Genomic DNA, 20213 nt, shown 5'->3' with positions numbered 1-20213 from the left:
ATGGACCAATTCCTTGAAAAGCACAAACTACCTCAATTCACTCAATATGACAGATAATTTGAACAGCCTGATAACTACTAAGGAAACTGAATTCAGATTTAAGATACTTGCAAAAAAGAAATCTCCAGGCCCACATGGTTTCATGGGAGAATTCTACCAAACAATTAAATAATTAAAAATAATTCTATACAAATAGCTCCACAAAATAGAAGACAGAGCACTTTCCAGTTGATTCTATGAAGTGTTCTTCTGCGACCAAAACCAAAGTATCAAAAAAAGTGTATTATAGGACAGTCTCCCTCATGAACACAGATTCAAAATCCTTAACAAAAGATTGGCAAATAGAATTTAGCTTTTTATAAAAAAAATTATTCCCCATAACCAAGTGGTGTTTATTCCAGGTATGCAAGGCTGGTTCAATATTTGAAAATAAATCAATGTTACCTACCACATTAACAGACTAAAAAAGAAAAATCACATGATCATACCAACCAATACAGAAAAAGTAGCTGACCAACCAAATTCAACATTGATTTACAATGAAAATGCTCAGAAAAAAAGGATGAGGTGCAGGAAAGTGGATGTAATAAAGTGCATTGTAAGAAATCTGCATCTAACATGATACTTATTGGTGAAAGAGTAAATGATTTCTAATATCAGGAACAGGGTAAGAATGTCTTCTCTTACTACTCTTACCACAGTCCTGGAAGTTCTTGCCTCTGCAATAAGGCAATAAAAGGGAATAAAAAGTAAGTAGATCAGAAAATAAATAAAACTATTTACAGATGACATGATGACTGTCTACATGGAAAATCCTAAGCAATCTAGAAAAACAGTTCCTAGAGCTAAATAAGTTAGTTTGGCAAGGTTGCAGGATATAAGATCAGCACACAAAAAATCCATTTCATCTCTATATGTTATCAATGAATATGTGGACATCAAAATTTGTATTTACAAACCACATATCTGATAAAGAATTATGATCTAGAATGTATAAAGAACTCTCAAAACTCAGTATAAAAACAAATCATACAACTAGAAAATGGACAAAAGGCATGAAAAGACATTTCACTGAAGAGATGGCAAATATGCACATGAATGGATGTTCAACATCATTAGCCATCAGAAAAATATAAATTTCTCTCCACACCTATCAGACTGACTAAAAAAGTAGTGACAACATCAAATGCCTCTGAAGATGTGGAGAACTTTGATCATTCATATATTGCTGATGGGAACATAAAATGGTATAGATGCTTTGGAAAACAGTTTGGCAGTTCCTTTAAAAACTGTGCAATACTATAAACATAGCAACTGCATTTCTTGGCATGTATTCCACAGAAATAAAAACTTATGCTCACACAGCATGAATGTACATGAATGTTTACAGCAGCTTTTTTTTTTTTTTATAATAGCACAAAGCTGGCAACAACTCAGATGTCTTTAGTAGGTAACTTCAATAATGGTGGTGCCTTCATGCCATGGAATAATACTCATCAATCAAAAGGAACCAACTCTGGATGCAAGCAACAACTTGGACGAACCATCAGAGAATTACGCCAAATGAAAAAAGCCAACCCCAAAGCGTTGCCTACTGAATGATTCCATTTGTATAACATTCCTAAAAAGACAAAATTAACAAATAGAACAGATCAGTGGTTGCCAGGGGTTAAGGAGTGGGCAGGTGGGAGGAATGGGGGTGTGGCAACATGAAGGATCCTTGTGGTGACAGAAATGTTCTGCATCTTGACAATGACAAAGCCAATATCCTGGCTGTGAAACTGTTCATTCTGCAAGAGGTCCCCACTGGAAGACACTTAGGATTTCTGTATTATTTCTTACAAGTGCTTTTGAATCTACAATTATCTGAATGTAAAAAGTTTAATTTTAAAAAGATCTGTGAAGCAGCATGAACACAGACTTAGAGGAGTGATAGGACAGACTTAAGTCCATGAATGACCACTGTGCTGAGACCCACTATTGGCAAAGCATTAACACTGTTTACTGAAAGGAAGGAAATGAAGCATTAGACAGTATCTATGCCTGACAAATTTATCAAAACAAATTTACCAAACACCATGTTTACCTCTAGCACTCATACATTCAAACACATTTCAGGCAGAATATTTAAAATTATGTAGCAGAATAAACAGGTTAGCAACTCACTGGAATCAGAAGTTTTAAGACACTGAGCATAACACATGGAAGAGAATTTAGCCTGTTTCTTAGCAGTAAAAAAAAAAAAAAAAATGTATTTATCAAAGGAAGCATATGAGTTCACCAGCAACCATCAACTTTTTCTGGACTTAAAAAGAATTTATAGTGGGGTGCTTGTGCATAAAGTGACACTGAATGACACTGCAGCTGTCTATAACTCTGCTTTTACTAAAAACCCAGAAACACTGTTTAAGTCAATGGCGCTCCAGTTAGTGATGAGTCTTCCCCATTATTTTTTAAACTATGTGCCAAAAATTAATAAAAATATTCATTTTTATGCTCACATTAGTATACTACTTAGACCCAGGACATTTGCTGTAGTGCTCCTAGACTGTTGTAGAGCTATAGTGAGGAATGGGTCCCATGTACTGCAGAAGCCCCAGGTAGAGTCAGCTCTGTAGTAATTGTGATAGAAAGTTCTGTCGCTGCACAAGCAAGAGTTCCAATGGTGAGTGGTAAGTAAGAGGCCAGTGCAGGGCTTGAGGGAGGCCAGGCTCTACCATACAGTTATCTGGCCCCTATTCTGAGCTCCAGCTTCCTTTCATTCATTTACTGAACTAGTGTTTACTGACCATTACTAAATGATAAATACTATTCTAAGTAATGGGCTCCCAGCAAGAAACAGACGCAAATAACCACACAGATATAAAATTATAAACTATTACAAGTTCTACAAAATAAAAGTATAGTTAAGCATGAAGCAAATGAGCAGAGCAGAGTGTGTGTGAGAGTGTGTGTGTGTCTGTGTGTGGGAGGGAGGCTTGAGAAGCAGGGTGACCTTGAGAGGCAGTTTGAGTGCTTGTGTGAGCATGGATAAACAAGAACAATAAATTCTCTCTGGTTGTAAGATTGTGTCCACATGCAGCAGGGGTCTTGACCTGCTCTGAGAGGTGTGGGACGACTTCCCTGCAGAAGTATGTGTAGGATGAGAAGGTTAAGTAGGATAGGAGAGGAGGAACAGTGTTCTAGTCAGAACAAGCATGTGTGTGGGTCCCGAGGTGAGAGGACACTAGCGTACAGGGCTGGCAAGGCTACAGCTTAAACACCTCAGGAAAATGGTACAAAATAAGCCTGAAAAAGTGGTGCAGAGCTCACAAGATCATACAAAGGACTTGGGTCTTCATTTTAGCAACAACAGAAGCTTTAAATTGTATTAAATAAAAAGTGACATAATAGGATTTACATTTTTAAAAGATTACTCTGGCTATGGTGTTAAAAAGGAAAAGAGGAGGCCAGGCGCAGTGGCTCAAGCCTGTAATCCCAGCACTTTGGGAGGCTGAGGCAGGCAAATCACCTGAGGTCAGGAGTTCAAGACCAGCCTAGCCAACATGGTGAAACCCCATCTCTACTAAAAATACAAAAAATTAGCAAAGCATGGTGGCAGGCACCTGTAATCCCAGCTACTTGGGAGGCTGAGGTAGGAGAATTGCTTGAACCCAGTAAGTGGAGCTTGCAGTGAGCTGAGATCACTTCATTATACTTCAGCCTGGGTGACAAGAGTGAAAGACCATCTCAAAATAAAAAAATTAAAAGAAAGAAAGAAAGAAAGAAAAGGCCAGGAATGGTGGCTCATGCCTGTAATCCTAGCACTTTGGGAAGCCGAGGCGGGTGGATCACCTGAGGTCAGGAGTTCGAGACCAGCCTGGCCAACATGGTAAAACCCCATCTCTACGGATAATACATAAAATTAGCTGGGAGTGGTGGCGGGCACCTGTAATCCCAGCTACTTGGGAGACTGAGGCTGGAGAATTGCTTAAAGTTAGGAAGCGGAGGTTGCAGTGAGCTGAGATTGCGCCTCTGCACTCCAGCCCCAGAGACAAAGTGAGACTCCGTCTCAAAAAAAAAAAAAAAGAAAAAAAGGAAAAGAGAAAATAAAAGTAAATTTGAGACCAAATTTTAGTCCACTCAAAGGACGACAGGGGCTTGGCCTGGGGCGACAGATGCTTCTGACTGGTTTAATCAGCTGCCTGGAGCCTGCTAGCCCTTGCTTGGCTGCCCTCTGCCCTTCACAATAAATCTCCATAGCATGCATTCAGGACAGGCAGCGAGTGTGAAGATCCACTTGTGGGTAGTCAAGAAAGTGTCCAAGTCATGGCTCATCTATCCTCAATAAGGTAGGAAGCAAGATCGGCTGAGGCCAGGAGACGGGGTGAACGGGTGATGAGACATGGAGAGACTTTGCCGGGCAGTCTGAGTGACAACGTGAGGTGGTGACCACGGATTAGGATAACACACAGCCACAGAGCTGCACAAAGAAGGCAGATAGCTGTCCTCATCCGGACATCAATAAATAATTATCATGGCAGATAAATGACTACAGACACTGTTAAGCATCTTTTAAGTGAAGGTTTCACAAATTTTGAAACCTTTGGTGAGGTGACTTTCTTGAAAAACAATAAAAAGCAATATTATTTTATGCAGATAACTTCTAATGAAGTATTTCTCTAAGGAATTTATCTCAGTATTATCTCAAAGGAATTGCTATTAGAAAACTAGGTAAAGGTTACTTACACAAAAACAATGTCCCCTCTTTTAGAGTAAGCAGGAATAGCACTGGCTATGGTGGCAAATCCATATGAGTATATAATGGCTTCTTCTGTCTTCATAAATTTTGCCAGGCGGTCTTCCAAATCCAAATGAACATCTATTTCAGTTAAAAAAATTAAATGGTTAAACTGTCTTATAATTCTTTTTCTCTACTAAAGAATAAATAAAAGAACACAAACAGTATAATTATCAGTACTTTCACCTTATGGCCAAAATGGAATTGTTTTTAAATGATAGATTATATAAGATCTATTAAAATAATTCCAGGCCCATACAACTTCTAAAATACATGAACTAAATCAGCTACTCATCTATCTGCAAAATGTGTTACTGGGGCAGTTCCAACTTCGGGTTATGCTTTGATATCACTCTACTGTAAGACTTCAAGGCCTACCAAGTTTCCCTGCATTAACTGCCCTTGACCAAAACCACTGAGGTCTCACCAATGTCTGATGTTAACTTATTAATGTCTATTTGCATTTTAGCAAAAAGAACTCTGTATACTTTGCATCAAGAAGGTGACACTTACTAGAACTCCAGTGACCATTCCTCTAACAATCTGTGTCAGCATTTAGTAGTGGCACCTCCCATCACTTTTTGGGGCTGGGATTCTGTCTGAATTTCTTATAAGTGTAATGAATAATAATTCAAATTTATAGTACAAAAGGAAATATAGTACTTTTATAGATGCACCATAAGAAGGATGTTGACGTAACAATGAGGATAAATTATAATTATTAGACTGATTATTATTTTCCTCTGAAATCACGGCTCCTTACAGCCTTTTTTATTTTTTTTATTCTTTTGAGACGGTGTCTCGCTCTGTCACCCAGGCTGGAGTGCAGTGGCACGATCTCGGCTCACTGCAAGCTCTGCTTCCCGGGTTCACACCATTCTCCTGCCTCCTAAGTAGCTGGCACTACAGGAGCTCACCACCACGCCCGGCTAATTTTTTCTATTTTTAGTAGAGACAGGGTTTCACTGTGTTTAGCCAGGATGGTCTTGATCTCCTGACCTCATGATCTGCCCGCCTCCGCCTCCCAAAGTGCTGGGATTACAGGCAAGAGCCACCGCGCCTGGTCCTCCTTACAGCCTTTTAGCTCTCAGACTGAACCATGAGGCTTCATGCCCTCGGACGGAGGACCAGTGATGCTTAGAATAAACAGGCCACTGGCCACTTTAGAATCTTAAAAAGTTTAAAGCAGTCTTAAAATGAGGTATTATCAAGGAGGGAAAGGGATTTTTTAAAAAAATTCCTTTAGCTCTTTTAACTATGGCAGGACCCAAGCCTGGAGGACTAGATAACAGAGTTTCACCACAGGCCCTGTGTGGGGAGGGCTCAGAGAAGCCAGGCCCCTCCAGTCTTAGAGCGCTATGCGAGAAAGGAGGGAAATCAGAGCCCACAGAGTTGGATTTTGAGACCCAGGATGAGGGAGCTGTGGTGTGTCTACTGATGAGAACCCAAGCATGGGCAACGGCAGGCGGTCTGGGCATTCCTGAGCTAGGGGCAGCAGAGAGGGCTGACGGCCTGGCAGGAGGCAGCGTATTTACAGACTTCCTAAACAACGTTACAGAACTGTTAAAATGAACTATTAATTTCATTCCTATCAAATAGTGATAAAATATGAGGCATGCTTCTTCCTATTTGTACGCTAACACAGTCAATATCATTTGATTTCCATTACCAATTGGTTATCGTTATTTTATAAAATGGACACTTTTCATTATACCAATATTAAACAAATGTGGGACTTTACAACACACAGAGTTTAGAAGAACATATCCCAGGTGATCTTCGAGTGTAAGATCTCTGACATGATGATCACACGAAATCCAAGGTCGTGATCCCTTTTGTCTGCCAGCCACCCTCTAGCAGAGATGCTATCAGAAAAGGTTTCAGCTAAAATCTAGCAAGAAAGAGGAACACAGCCAAGGAGCTGAGCATGGGTTACTCTGGGGTATGTGTTCCTTCTCATCCTCATTACTGTTCTCTGAATGCCACCACTTTGCCACCTCTCATGTTCCCAGGTTGGAGGCCTCCTTCAAATTATAATGGTGCTTCTAACTGAAAATTTCTGCCACAAACCTTCACAGTTCAGCCAGAAGGACAACCCGGGCCACAATGGTTTGCTTTCATTTGGTATCTCCATTTCAAAAAGAAAAACATGCTATGTATACAAACTATTTTTGCTAACCACAAAAGGGATTTTAAATCACTCTCTAGACTTCTTAGCTCTAAATGACTCTTTTCAGTGATGAATGATGAGACTATAAAACTGAGTACGACCCTGTTTCAGGACTTTAGAGTGAGTTACCCAGTTGATGAAAATCAGCATGTTACAAATCTTCCTATCATTAGGTATACTAGTAACTGTTTATATACAGTTGCCATAAAGTGGGAAGAAGAATCTCTCAACAATAAATCAATGACTTATTGGTTCAAGCATAGTCCCAAAAGTTCAAAAAGACTAGTCTTCCTTCTATCAAAAGACACTGGGTTTTAGCTGATGACAGCCTTGCAAAGCAGGTTTTGTGACAGGTAAATATGGGTAACTGCAGAACTTGCTTCTCTTGATGCTCCTTTGTGCAACGAAGAAACTCTCAACCCAAGGGAGCGGAAGGCAGCAAGCAGGAAAACTACAAGGGCACTCACTTTTCTTCAATTTCTGATGTCCATATCTTCTGTATGTATGATCCATTTCACTAACTGGAGCTGTAGACTTGCATGGAATAAAACAAAAGTACTATATTCTACAATTCACTGTTAGCACTAAACACGGCAGAGAAGTGACCATGGAGGAATGTGTCCTAGAATGCCTCCGCACACCTCACAGCCCTCAGCACTTTCTTGCACTTGCTGATCTGGTGTCTGGCTCCCTCACCAGAACCTCAGGGACGGGAGGCCTCATTACCTCCGTCATCACAGAGCTCAGACTGTAGTTAGGTCTGGGGGGGTCAGCCCTGGGCAGCCTCGGCGCCTTCCTCTGTCGAATAGGGGGGATAGTCCTACCTTCCTTAAGGGTTAGCAGGAGGACTACATGAGTTAATGCTGATAAAACACTCAGAACACCGCCTGGCATGGAACAAGCAATACGCTATTTAAGAGTTTGTTTAATTACATTAATATTGTAGAATAAAAGAAAAGGTTTTATTTCAAAAGTAAAAACCTGGTCACACTTTAGGCAATCTTCTAATTAAGTTATCTGAATTCTGAATTGTTGAGACTATCTTCTAATAAGAGCCACTTGGTTCAGCTTCTCACTTACAAGGAGGAGAGATTATGACCTTCCTGGATGTTCTCCAGAGAAAATACCATAAAATAGCTGACTTTAGGACAGTTTAGAAACAAACTACATTTTCTCTTAAGGCCTTCATATTTTTGCATACATACTGTCCTTAAAAAAAAATCCCTAGAGGCCAGGTGTGGCGGCTCACACCTGTAATCCCAGCACTTTGGGAGGCCGAGGCAGGCGGATCACCTGAGGTCAGGAGTTTGAGACCAGCCTGACAAACATGGAGAAACCCCATCTCTACTTAAAAAAAAAAAAAAAAAAAAAATTAGTTGGGCATGGTGGCGCATGCCTGTAATCCCAGCTACCCAGGAGGCTGAGGCAGGAGAATCGCCTGAACCTGGGGGACAGAGGTTGCGGTGAGCCAAGATCGCGCCACTGCACTCCAGCCTAGGCAACAAGAGTGAAACTCTGTCTCAACAACAACAATAACACACACACACACACACACATCCCGAGACATGCACAAGTTTTCTTCTTAAGAGTATAAATGATAGCCCTTAGGTAGTCACTGGAACACACAGGGCCGAATGTCTTTCATGTTTTCACATGCAGTACCTTATGTGATCCGTAGCAAAGTGTTCTAAAGCCATGCAAGCAATGATTGTTCCCGCTCACACCTGAGAAAACCATGATTCCCACGACTGGTAAGAAGAAGTGGCAGATCTAGGAATTTTATAACCAAATTGTAAGGTCCCCTGAGAGCAGGCTGTGCCATGGTCAAGTCATCGTGACCCCTGTGACCCACACATATACATCCAGAAGGTCTCCTGCAGCCAGAAAGTCTGGGACAACAGGAAAACCACGAAAGAAGAAAAACGGCTTGTACCTGTCTTAGCTGATTAGTCAACCTTGTGGCATTCTACCATTGTAACAGGCTCTACCCTATGTGATCAATCAACCTCGTGACACTGTGCTCTGTAACCTCATGATAATGTACCTTGTGACATTCTTCCCCTACCCGCAAAAACTGGCCCCTAACTGTAACTTTCCACTGCCTACCCCTGATCTATAAAACCATCTCCAATCTCACCACCCTCTGCTGACTCCCTTTTCGGACCCAGCTCGCTCGCACGCGGGTGAATAAACAGCCTTGTTGCTCACACTTAGCCTGTTCAGGTTGTCTCTTCAATTAGGCACGTGCATAACACAAATGTTCTTCCTACTGAAAAAGGTGGTCATGGATCAGTTGACTGTTCTAAAACAAAGAAGGCAAATATTTTTATAAACTACTGAAATGAACAACTTTTACTCTAGACTGGCTCTAGAACACAATTAAATGCTATTATCTCTCATAATGAAGCCTTGCCACCCAACTGTTTTTTGACCTAGTTTAAGACAATGAATCATTACATATGCAAAACAGACCCCAGGGAACCAGGGATAAATCACATGTGAATAAGACCTAAATGTACTAAAAACAAAGAAAGAAACAAACAAAAAGTTTACCAACAGACACTATCCTAAGTACAATGGGATCCCACTGGCCTTAGAGGAAAGGAAGGTTCCACAACTCAATGAAACCACTTGCTGAGTTCTAAAATACACATCAGTGGGTGTGAAGAAATCTAGTTCACATGGTCCTAAGGCAACTGTTCTAATAACTTGCTGAGTTCTACCCGCCTGGCCTTGAGGAGGTAGGGGAATGTTTAGCCTTAAAAAACTAGATGAATCTTAATCCAGTCATTGCTCCATTACTTTTTCTGAATTAATCATTTAACAGATATGTTACCATGAAATAGTAAACAAGAGAGAATGTTTAATAAGGAAATTGACTCTTAAAAGTGATTCACATTCACTATTTCACGAGTTGGGAAGAAAGCTACAAGCGGTGTGCTTTGAAACTAGTTGCGATACGTTGGAGGGCGGGAAAGACAATATTAAAAGCAATCATGTGGGAGTCCAGGGAAAGCTATCCTACACTTCAAATTAAACTCTGCAAGAATACATAAGCAATTGTAAACAAGAGAAACAGGGCTTCATGTCTGCGTTATTGCTCGGTGCAAAAGGCAAACATCCCCTACATATTTAGAATAATTTAAATGTATACGGTATTTTAGACATACAATTTAGCCTTAGATAACTTCATGTAGCTTCTCCAATTGCAACTAATGCTAAAATTTCAAAGTATTTTAATAAAACTATAATAATTCAAGTTATTACTTCCAGAATAAGAAAAGACATAGAAAAAAATCCTGTCAGAAAATTTAAAAAGTACAAATATGGGCAATACATATATTTAAAGAAAGGAAAAACGATGACAAGTAAACATGGGCAACTGTTAAGAATGAATAAAACCATGTTTATCTGAAGGACAATGCACTCAGAAAACATTACACATTAAGTTGTAGATTTGGTGTCTTGTTTGAAAACAGCCCCACTGCAAATTATCTTGCAACCTTTGTCCAGAAGCCACAGTCTGTCTGAACTTGCACCTATAGCTTTAGGATAAGGATGATTCCTACCCTAAAGTGATCAATAAAGTGGCTTACAGAGGATCTGATCTATGCTTGTGCGTTCATTGCCTCTGACTGCCCAGTTAGACATCTGAAGGATCAAACCCAGTTTAAATTTAAAACACACTCACTTCAACAGCAAGGTACAGAAAAATGTGTACGGTATGCTAGCATTTTTCTAACAATGGAGGAAAAAAAGAAATATGTGGAAGTGGTTCACATATGCTGATAAAAGGTCTCTGGAAGAATTAACAAGAAACTACTGACAGTAGCTTGTCTTTAGGTGGTAGGATGGCAGTGAGGAAAATAGCACCTGAGGTTAGGAGCTTACTCATGTCTATCTTTGTACACTTTTTGAAGTTTCTATCATGTATTGAATTACCCAATCAAGAAAATTAATTAAAAAACCATTAATCTAAAGAACCCATGTTTGGAAACATCTAGCATGCTATTATGCAGGTGATTCAAAGGGAAAGGTGACTAGGATATTTTAACAATATATTTCACAGCTTTCAGAAAACTTGCCTTGAAGATTTGAAACTTTCACAGTTGGACTTGTCAATAAATCTCTCATTTGTCCAGATCAAGACTCAAGCGAGGCCAAGGTTACACAAGCCAATAAAATCCACTAGAAAGAGAGGCTTTTAAGAAACAATTCCTTTACCTCAGCAAGCAGTCACAGAAAGCCTTCATCAGATTACAACTGACAACCCCATAAAACGTGACTTTTCTAGTTTTCTAATACCTGCCAAGAAAATAATTCCCTACCAATTAAAAAAAAAGTAAAAACCCCTGTTTGCATTAGACTGGAGGAATGTGGGAGGCTCTGATACGAGCTCATTTCTTCAAACTTGCCATCAAGAATGGAAGTCAGGATACTTGGTTTATATTATTATTATTATTATTAATATTTTTGAGATGGTCTCGCTCTGTCATCCAGGCCAAATTGCAGTGGTATGAACACAGCTCATCACAGCCTCAACCTCCTGGGATCAAGGGATCCTTCTGCGTCAGCCTCCCGTGTAGCTCGGACTACAGGTGCACACTAGTGCCCAGTTTATTTTTATTTTTTGTAAACACAGGGTCTCGCTACATTGCCCAGGCTAGTCTCAAATGCCTAGGCTCAAGCAATCCTCCCTTCTCGGCCTCCCAAAGTGTTAGGATTACAGGCGTGAGCCACTAAACCTGGCCAGTTTCTAATTTTAGGGTTAGAACTAAAGATTTTAAAGATCACTTTCAGCTGTAGGATTCCTGGACACTAATTCTCCTCATCTGTTTCCAAGACAAATAATGTAATCACCAAACTAGCTTAGGGATAACGTAAGGTGCTCCCTTACGTAAAAAAATCACAAAAGTAAAAAACTTAACTGTTAAAGTAAAAAACTACAAAAAGATCCAGAAATGGAAATAAGAATAGAAGGTGGAAGATATTTCTCTTGCTCTGCTTTCCCCACAGTGACAATTTTTTATAAGTCAAAATGTTATTTCCAGCAAAAAATTCATCTGAACAATTTTATTTACTTGTTTAGAGACAGAGTCTCGCTCTGTTGCCCAGGCTGGAGTGCACTGGCGTGATCTCGGCTCACTGCAACCTCTGCCTCCCAGGTTAAAGCGATTCTCCCACCTCAGCCTCCCAAGTAGCTGGAATTACAGGTACCCACCACCATGCCCAGCTAATTTTTGTATTTTTAGTAGAGACAAGGTTTCAGCCAGGCCGGTTTTGAACTCCTGACCTCAGGTGATCCGCCCGCCTAAGTCTTCCAAAGTGCTGGGATTACAGGCATGAGCCACTGTGTGTGGCCTGAACAATTATTTAATAACATTTTCAGGAGCAAAGAACATACACTTAATAAAAACAACCATAAAATGCCAGAGTCTTTTTTGATGACTCCCAGGGAATTCACTGTATTTGAAATCATACACTCATCAAATATTTAGTTGGCCTGTTTCTGGATTATCCATACACAAGGAAATCAATGATCCTTCATCTTCATTCTAGAAAGAAAAAAAACTACACTTTATCCCCCCTCCCTCCACCCCAGGCAATCTGCTCTCCACTTTCTTCCTAGAGCTGTTTCTCAGCCCCCTGCATGGCTAGTCAGGGCAGGGGTTCTGCTCTCATCAATGGACTGTGGGCAGAAGTATGAGGCCATCTCCCCTGCATAGAGAGTCCTGCTGCTCTGCCCTCGTTTCCCCACACTGCAATCCCCACACATGCACACGAGGATGAGCCCACCATGCCCGGCTAATTTTATTATTTTTTCTAGAGACAGGGTCTCCCTATATTGCCCAGGCTGGTCTCAAATTCCTGGGCTCAAATAATCCTCCCACCTCAGCCTCTCCAAAGTGCTGGGATTACAGGTGTGAACCACCTTGCCTGGCCTAAAATCGAATCTTAACTATTGAAAGTAGTAGTCTGAAAGAGAACACAACAAAAACTTACCAAATGTGCCATAAAATCCTCTGGGTCCACAAGTTCCCACGCCATACTTCTTTAGAGATGCTAAAGCTGCTGCCTTTATTGAAGTAAAATAATTATACTTTAATAATTTATCTTGAAGAGTTCAAAACGAACATTTCCTATTTTTTAACCCACAGAGCTCCTTCCACCCTCCTCTACTTTTCTTCCTTTCTTAGAACTACAACGACTCTAACAGAATATAAAGACAGATGTAAAGACTGAGTATATGACTTAAAACGTGGAAAAGTTATACTAGCCTGATTCTCAAAACCTAGTTAACTTTTCTGCATTTGTGGGCCAAGTCTCTCCTGGAAAATGCCTGTTAGCCCACAATCCCAATAGGAGAGAGAGCAATTTCCTAGACCCTTCTCCAGCTATTCTCCAGGTCTGGCCTGTTCAGTTCTGTGGCTGTTGCCCAACACTGAGCCACATAAGACACTCTTGCCTCTCTCTGTCTAGGTCCAGCTCACAACTCTTGTCAGACAAAAAGTAATGGGAAAAACTTGCATAGCCCTTTCCAATACTCTGATTTTTTTTTTTTTGGAGACAGAGTCTTGCTCTGTTGCCCAGGCTGGAGTGCAGCGGCACCATCTCGGCTCACTGCAACCTCCTGGGTTCAAGAAATTCTCCCACCTCAGCCTCCCGAGTAGCTGGGACTACAGGCATGTGCCATCATGCCTGATTAATTTTTGTATATTTTGGTAGAGATGGGGTTTCACCATGTTGGCCAGGCTGGTCTTAAACTCCTGACCTCAAGTGATCCACTGCGCCCAGCCTGCATTTGTCTTTTATGTCCAGTTTCTTAAATCAGTAATGTTATCTGTCCACTTCAGCATTATGTGCTACTCACCTTAACCCTAGGGTTATCCAACAATCCAAGAAAATTAAATGAGGCGAAATTTATACATTCTTTTCCATTCACCACAATTTTGTGGCTTGGAGGGCTAGGGAAGAGATAAAGAGAGGTACACGTCAATTATACATTCATGTTACATGTTATTATATTACCTTGGTGGCAGGCACAACAACAAAGTGTTGTCATCCTACCCTATTTGGATACTGGTCTTTGATTTCTTGTTTTTAAGAAGTAGTATTAGAGCATGGTACATTAAAAATAAGATATTTTTCCGTTAATTTTATTTTTAATAAACTACCTGTACTACTAAAATAAAAAAAGAAAAATAAGCTAGAATTCCAAGATGAATGAGTGGCAAATCTTAAATGCTTTGGTTTTAAAACTCGCTTAAGAATGAAGTTGCCAAATAAGTATCTCAGAAAAATCTGGAATAAGCCAAACATGAAGAAAATATAAAATAAGATCAAAGGCAAGAATAGGCAGAATGAGTTATGATCTTGTATAGTTAAGTGGCTTAAAAAGAAATGGTATCTATAGGAAGCCACTAAAGAGTAAGTGGGATATGTTCTCAATGTCTAAAGTTAACGCTGGAATGCTGTTGAAGAGGAATCCCCATACTCCGGGGGAGCGGGGAGAATGTGGGTGGCAGCTACAATGGAGCCGGATATGAGCCCGGCTGGGACAGGAGAATGGGCTCCTGAGGATACTTCTGTTAAGCCCTCTGCAGATCTATATTCTAGCCATGAGCCATGCTTCAAAATCATGGGCTCAAATTATGGGTTGCAAACTGTTAAAGGGCTGTGAGACCAAGTTAGTTGGTCACAATCAGCCTATTTTAACCAGAGGAAACAGTAAAACGAAATAGAATGGAAAAGAAAATATCAGAACCATGGCACAGGGTGAGTGATGGGACTATGTATCTGTACTGGTCCATGTACTGGGTTGCTCGATAAAACGCACTGTAGCCAGAAAAGATGGAGAAACACTATTCTCATCGATACCTTTTAACAGCATTGGTCATCCTTGAGAAAACACAGATGCTGGGAAACCAGGAAAAGGAAAGAATGACAACGTGAAGTAAATTCATGAAAGCTAACTAACTCATAAAAAAGGCAAGAAGACTCAGTGAAAACAACAGGGGTTGTAGAGTCTGTCAGACAGACCCCCTCTGTATTACGACTACTGATGACTTCAGAAGCTTAGGGACATCACTGACCTCTGGGATTCTCAGTTTCTTCATCATTAAAGTAGGGGGAGAGCTTACCCCTCAGGGAAACTGCTATTATGGAAGTGCCTGGCTCATAAGAGGTACTCTCCAAATATTTTCTTCCTTCTTCCCTAAGGCTTCAAGGGCTTCTCTTTCAAATCCAGTGCCACTCACTTCCTCAACTGTGATTCTGATTTTATCATGTTATTTAGGTTCCTACTTCTCAGAGTTTCCTTAAGTTTCCTAAGTCCTCCCTGATTCCACAGTCAGAAAGTGGCAGTCACAAAAAGATTTTAAAAAACAAACAAACAAACAGCTAGGTAGACCACCCCTGTACCAAAGGTGCTGCAAACACTGAGACCATTCTACAAAAACTGTAATACACAGAAAACAAATGATTAAGAACAAGTACATCCAAAACCCCTCACCACGGCTCAAAAGCTATCAGGAGGCAGCATGATGTGATGCAGGGATGCTATTGCCGTCCAGCACTTGGAGTAGGGAAGGAACAAAGTTTCCAGTGAGAAATGGAAGTCTCAGACCTATGCCCCATGCAGGCTAGCAGGAACGGGTCATAACGGGCACCTGATACAGGAATCCTGGAACCTAAAATCTTACAGGGTACGCTGCAGAATCAGGTAAAACCAACCAGAAAGACATCTCCACAATCAAGACCTGAGAGGACTCAAGAGAGAAAACAACTTTCCCAATCAAAAACCACAAACCCACCACGAGTGACAGTCAACACACAAGACATGCAGAAGGGCTGCCGCCCAAGAACGCGAGATGCTGGACATAGAAAGTGCTGAGGACCAAGAGCATAAATACAAGGAAAGGTTAAAAAGCTACTAAGAAAACGACAGGCTGGGTTGGGCGCAGTGGCTCACGCCTGTAATCCCAGCACTTTGGGAGGCCAAGGTGGGCAGATTACCTGAGGTCAGGAGTTCAAGACCAGCCTGACCAACATGGTGAAACCTCATCTCCACTGATAATACAAAAAAATTAGCTGGGCATGGTGGCGCACGCCTGTAATGCCAGCTACTCAGAAGGCTAAAGCAGGAGAATCACTTGAACCCAGGAGGCGGAGGTTGCAGTGAGTCAAGATTGCGCCATTGCACTCCAGCCTGGGCAACAAGAATGAAATTCCATCGCAAAAACAAAACAAAACAAAACAACAACAACAACAGCAGCAACAAAAAGGACAGGTTAACTTGCTAAATAGTCAAACACAACTTCCGGAAATAAAATCTAAGAGTCAATAAAATTAGAAATCCAAAAGACAGATTAAATACCCCATCAGACACAGCAGAAAAACGAAAGACAGAGCTGAGATTACCAACAGATGCAAAAATATGAAAGAGTACATACTGAACATGCAGGATATGAAGGTTAAAAGTACACTGAACATTAGTTATACTGGGAAAAACTGGAGGAAAAAAGTGAGAGACGATGTTTGAACAGGTAACAGTTAAAAAAGTCCCAGAATTCATGGGACACAGATCCACAGACTGAAGTAGAAAAATGAATCCCAAGTAGATAAATATGAATAAATCACAACAAGACACATGACAGTGAAACTGTAGAATTTTACAGAGAAAAAGAATTGTGAAAGCCACTAGAAAAACCAGAAGATGAACAACAATTAGACTGGCACAGTCTCTTCAGAGGCCAGGCCATGATGAAGAAATCCTCCAAGGGCCGCAGGGCAAATAATGATCCACTTAGAACTTGTTATCCACTAACTGTCATCCAAGGAGGTAAAATAAAAACATTTCTCATTAAGAGATACAGATTACCTTCTCTGAATCTCCACATAACAATCTAATAGAGAATATATTTTAGAGAAAGGAATTTTAAGCCCAAAGAAGTTACACAGATAAAGAAATAAATACCTAAAGATTGGCAATAAGAAACTGGTAAATAGGTAAAGAAGGTGATTCTCCTATAATAATCCTGGAGGATATAAAGTAAGTGGAAGTCAAATATCAGACCAGGACATCAAGAAAGGGGGAGTGGGGACGGGGAACAACTGAAGTAGAAGGAGTCTAGTAAGTCCCTGTACTGCTCAGTAAGGAGAGAGGAAGATTAATTAACATTTGGGGCAAGGTGGCTCATGCCTGCAAACCCGGCACTTTGGGAGGCCAAAGTGGGAGGGGGATCATTTGAGGTCCGCAGTCCGAGACCAGTCTGGCCAACATGGTGAAACCCTGTCTCTACTAAAAATACAAACAATATTAGCTGGGCGTGGTGGTGCATGCATGTAATCCCAGCTACTCCAGAGGCGGAGGCAGGAGAATCCCCTGAATCCAGGAGAGAGACGCTGCAGTGAGCCGAGACGGTGCCACTACATTCCAGCCTGGGCAACAGAGTGAGACTCTGTCTCAAAAAACAAAAAAAACTGGACAGGAATTACTTACGTGAAGCATGAGGAGAAGAAAAGAATAAAGGAAGTCTAATCAAGAAAACCTGATCAAGCAGACTAAAGGCAAGGGAAAAAAAAAAAAGAAATGAAATAATTAAGGCTACTGCCCTGGAACAAAAGACCACGTCTGTCAGCTGCTCCTGCAACTAGGTGTGGCCAGCGTTGAGGTCACCAAGCTGACAGGGCCAGAAGGAGCCTCTTTTCTGCCCGTTTGCCCGCCATCTTCCGTTAAGGTGACTACAAATGGAAGACACACACCTCAAGGGCAGAGCAGCAGGATGGTAGCCTGGGTCCCTGATCATCTGTGGCGCCAGCTACCTCGCTCCACACTTGTGAGGGCAAATAAACTTGTACTTTGCCGGAGCCACCTAAGTTTGGGTTTCCTATTATATGCAGTTGTACCCACTGCTAATTAGTTACAACTTCAACCAGAATGATCTCTAACAATGCTACCTTTAGGTGTTTTGAAGAAATCAGTTTTGTTTTGTTTTTTTAAAGGGAGAGAAAATAATTTGACACAGATCTTGTACTTATTTCCCACACATAATACATATTCCTGGGAGAGGGACTTCACAGTGAAACACTATACAACCAAGTAAGCAAGGCTTTTTAAAGACCACAACAAAAAGCAACCCTGAAAGGGGTCAAGCGTAGAATCACAAATACCGAATGAGCGTTGGGTAACCTTTTGAGGGACAGCAGCATACACAGATTCAAAAAGTTACGCATCCAGGTATTCAGACAGAAGTGAAAATGACAGACTTTAAACATACATTTTTCAATGCTTCTAATGGTATCCCAGATGCCTAGGAAGACTTAGGATAAAACTGCTGCATGGGGCAAAGGAAGCAGCAGTATTTTTGAATATATTATTTGCACAATGACATTTTAAACATATATGTGCAATTAAATTAATAAATCAAATAACATTATTTTTGGCTATTTCCTCTTTAAGTTTACATATCAAATGGGCCAACAAACTGTTTTAAACGTCATTGGGAAAATTGTGAATCACCTCATATTTCAGCAGAAATAGTGTTTCCTACACAAATGAGTGAGTAATCAAAATAAATGTAAACAGATTAAACTCCTCAGTTAAAAAATGATACTAGGATTAAAATCCAATTATGTACAAAAGAACTACACACAATGACACAGTAAAACTGAAAATGGAGTCCTGTTAATCACATAATAACTAAATGAAAGCTGGTGTAGCTACACTGCTATCGGACAAATGGACTCTAAGGTAAAACAGAAGTTTTGTTAGAGATAAGGGACATTAAAAAAGATGCAGAAATGCTGAGCCCACATACATCTAATAACACACCTTCGAACTAAACAAGTTAAAAACAAAACAGAGACAGAGAATGAATCCACATGGGGGGTAACACTGATCTTCACTGTCTCTTTCTTTCTCATTCACTTACATACCAGACAGAAAATTGCTAAGACTGTCAACTATTTGAATAATAACTAAAATGCTTGATGTAATGGACACAAGACACCTTGAATAAAAGGAATATATAATATAAATTTTTGTGATAAAGCCGTGGAACATTTGCAAAATTTACAATGAAGACATAAAGCAAGTCTCAACAAGAGCAGCAGAATCATTCAGGAAAGCTATCATCCAGAACATGTTTTTTAATCACATAGCAATAAATTATAAATTACTGAAAAGACGAAAACTCAAGGAAAACATTATGCTTTAGTCAAAGAAAAAAAAAAAACCACAATAAAAATTAGAAAATATTTAGGTCTGGGCCGGGCACGGTGGCTCACGCCTGTAATCCCAGCACTTTGGAAGGCCAAGGCAGGCAGATCACCTGAGGTCAGAAGTTCGAGACCAGCCTGGTCAACACAGAGAAACCCTATCTCTACTAAAATACAAAAGAATTAGCCAGGCATGGTGGCGCATCCCTACAATCCCAGCTACTCGGGAGGCTGAGGCAGAAGAATCACTTGAACCTGGGAGGCGGAGGTTGCGGTGAGCCGAGATCGCGTCATTGCACTCCAGCCTGGGCAACAAGAGTGAAACTCCATCTCAAAAATATAAATAAATAAATAAATAAATAAAATATTTAGGTCTGAATAATACACATTAAAATACAGCCTACAGGCTGGGTGCAGTGACTCATGCCTGTAATACCAGCACTTTGGGAGGCTAAGGTATGTGGATCACCTGAGGTCAGGAGATTGAGACCATCCTGGCCAACATGGTGACATCCCATCTCTATTTAAAAAAAAAAAAAAAACTAGCTGGGCGTGGTGGTGCGCGCCTGTAGTTCCAGCTACTGGGGAAGTTGAGGCAGGAGAATGGCTTGAACTCGGGAGGCGGAGGTTGCAGTGAGTCGAGATCGCACCACTGCACTCCAGCCTGGGCGACAGAGCGAGACTCCATTCCCCTCGCCCCCCCAAAAAAAGTATAGCCTACAGCTGGAATAGTACTTAGAAAGGAATTTATAGGCTTAAACACAGAAAAGTTCATTATCCCTCATACACAATTTTGAAAGTTTGCAGCAAGTTCATTAAGTAGCAAAACCTGTCCTAAACATACATGAAACTCTTTACTGATTTTATGTATTCAATGGAATGAAACTATTCTGGGGGTGCTGCCCTAGACTACATGAGAGTGGTTCTGTAATAAGGAATATGTACTTTATTATCTTTCAAAACCTTTTTTTAAGCCTGAATTCTGAATTACACTCAGGGTCTTTTGTAAAGAGGATGTGAATCAGTACTAGAAAAGATAAAAAA

The 20213-nt window shown here is 40.6% G+C and overlaps 1 protein-coding gene across 5 annotated transcripts in view; it reads right to left on the bottom strand.

The window, feature by feature from the left end:
• The window catches only part of SPTLC1 (serine palmitoyltransferase long chain base subunit 1), a 74280-nt gene that overhangs the window by 33501 nt on the left and 20566 nt on the right, over positions 1-20213 (bottom strand). For 2 of the 5 annotated variants that reach the window (XM_003911970.4, XM_031654048.1), the window contains exons 4-6: positions 13822-13915; positions 12954-13026; positions 4729-4861 (exon numbers count right to left, since the gene is read on the bottom strand). In XM_003911970.4, the coding sequence (XP_003912019.1) occupies positions 4729-4861; positions 12954-13026; positions 13822-13915 (300 nt within the window). Of the gene's footprint in view, positions 1-4728; positions 4862-7417; positions 8160-8318; positions 9253-12008; positions 12506-12953; positions 13027-13821; positions 13916-20213 lie in introns of those variants that run through there. The other 3 variants (XM_021927683.2, XM_009189183.3, XM_031654049.1) reach the window with 3 other exon arrangements.

The sequence above is a fragment of the Papio anubis genome, chromosome 13 (assembly GCF_008728515.1).
Source record: "Papio anubis isolate 15944 chromosome 13, Panubis1.0, whole genome shotgun sequence".
NCBI lineage: Eukaryota > Metazoa > Chordata > Mammalia > Primates > Cercopithecidae > Papio > Papio anubis.
This window is presented reverse-complemented; position numbering and strand designations above follow the sequence as displayed.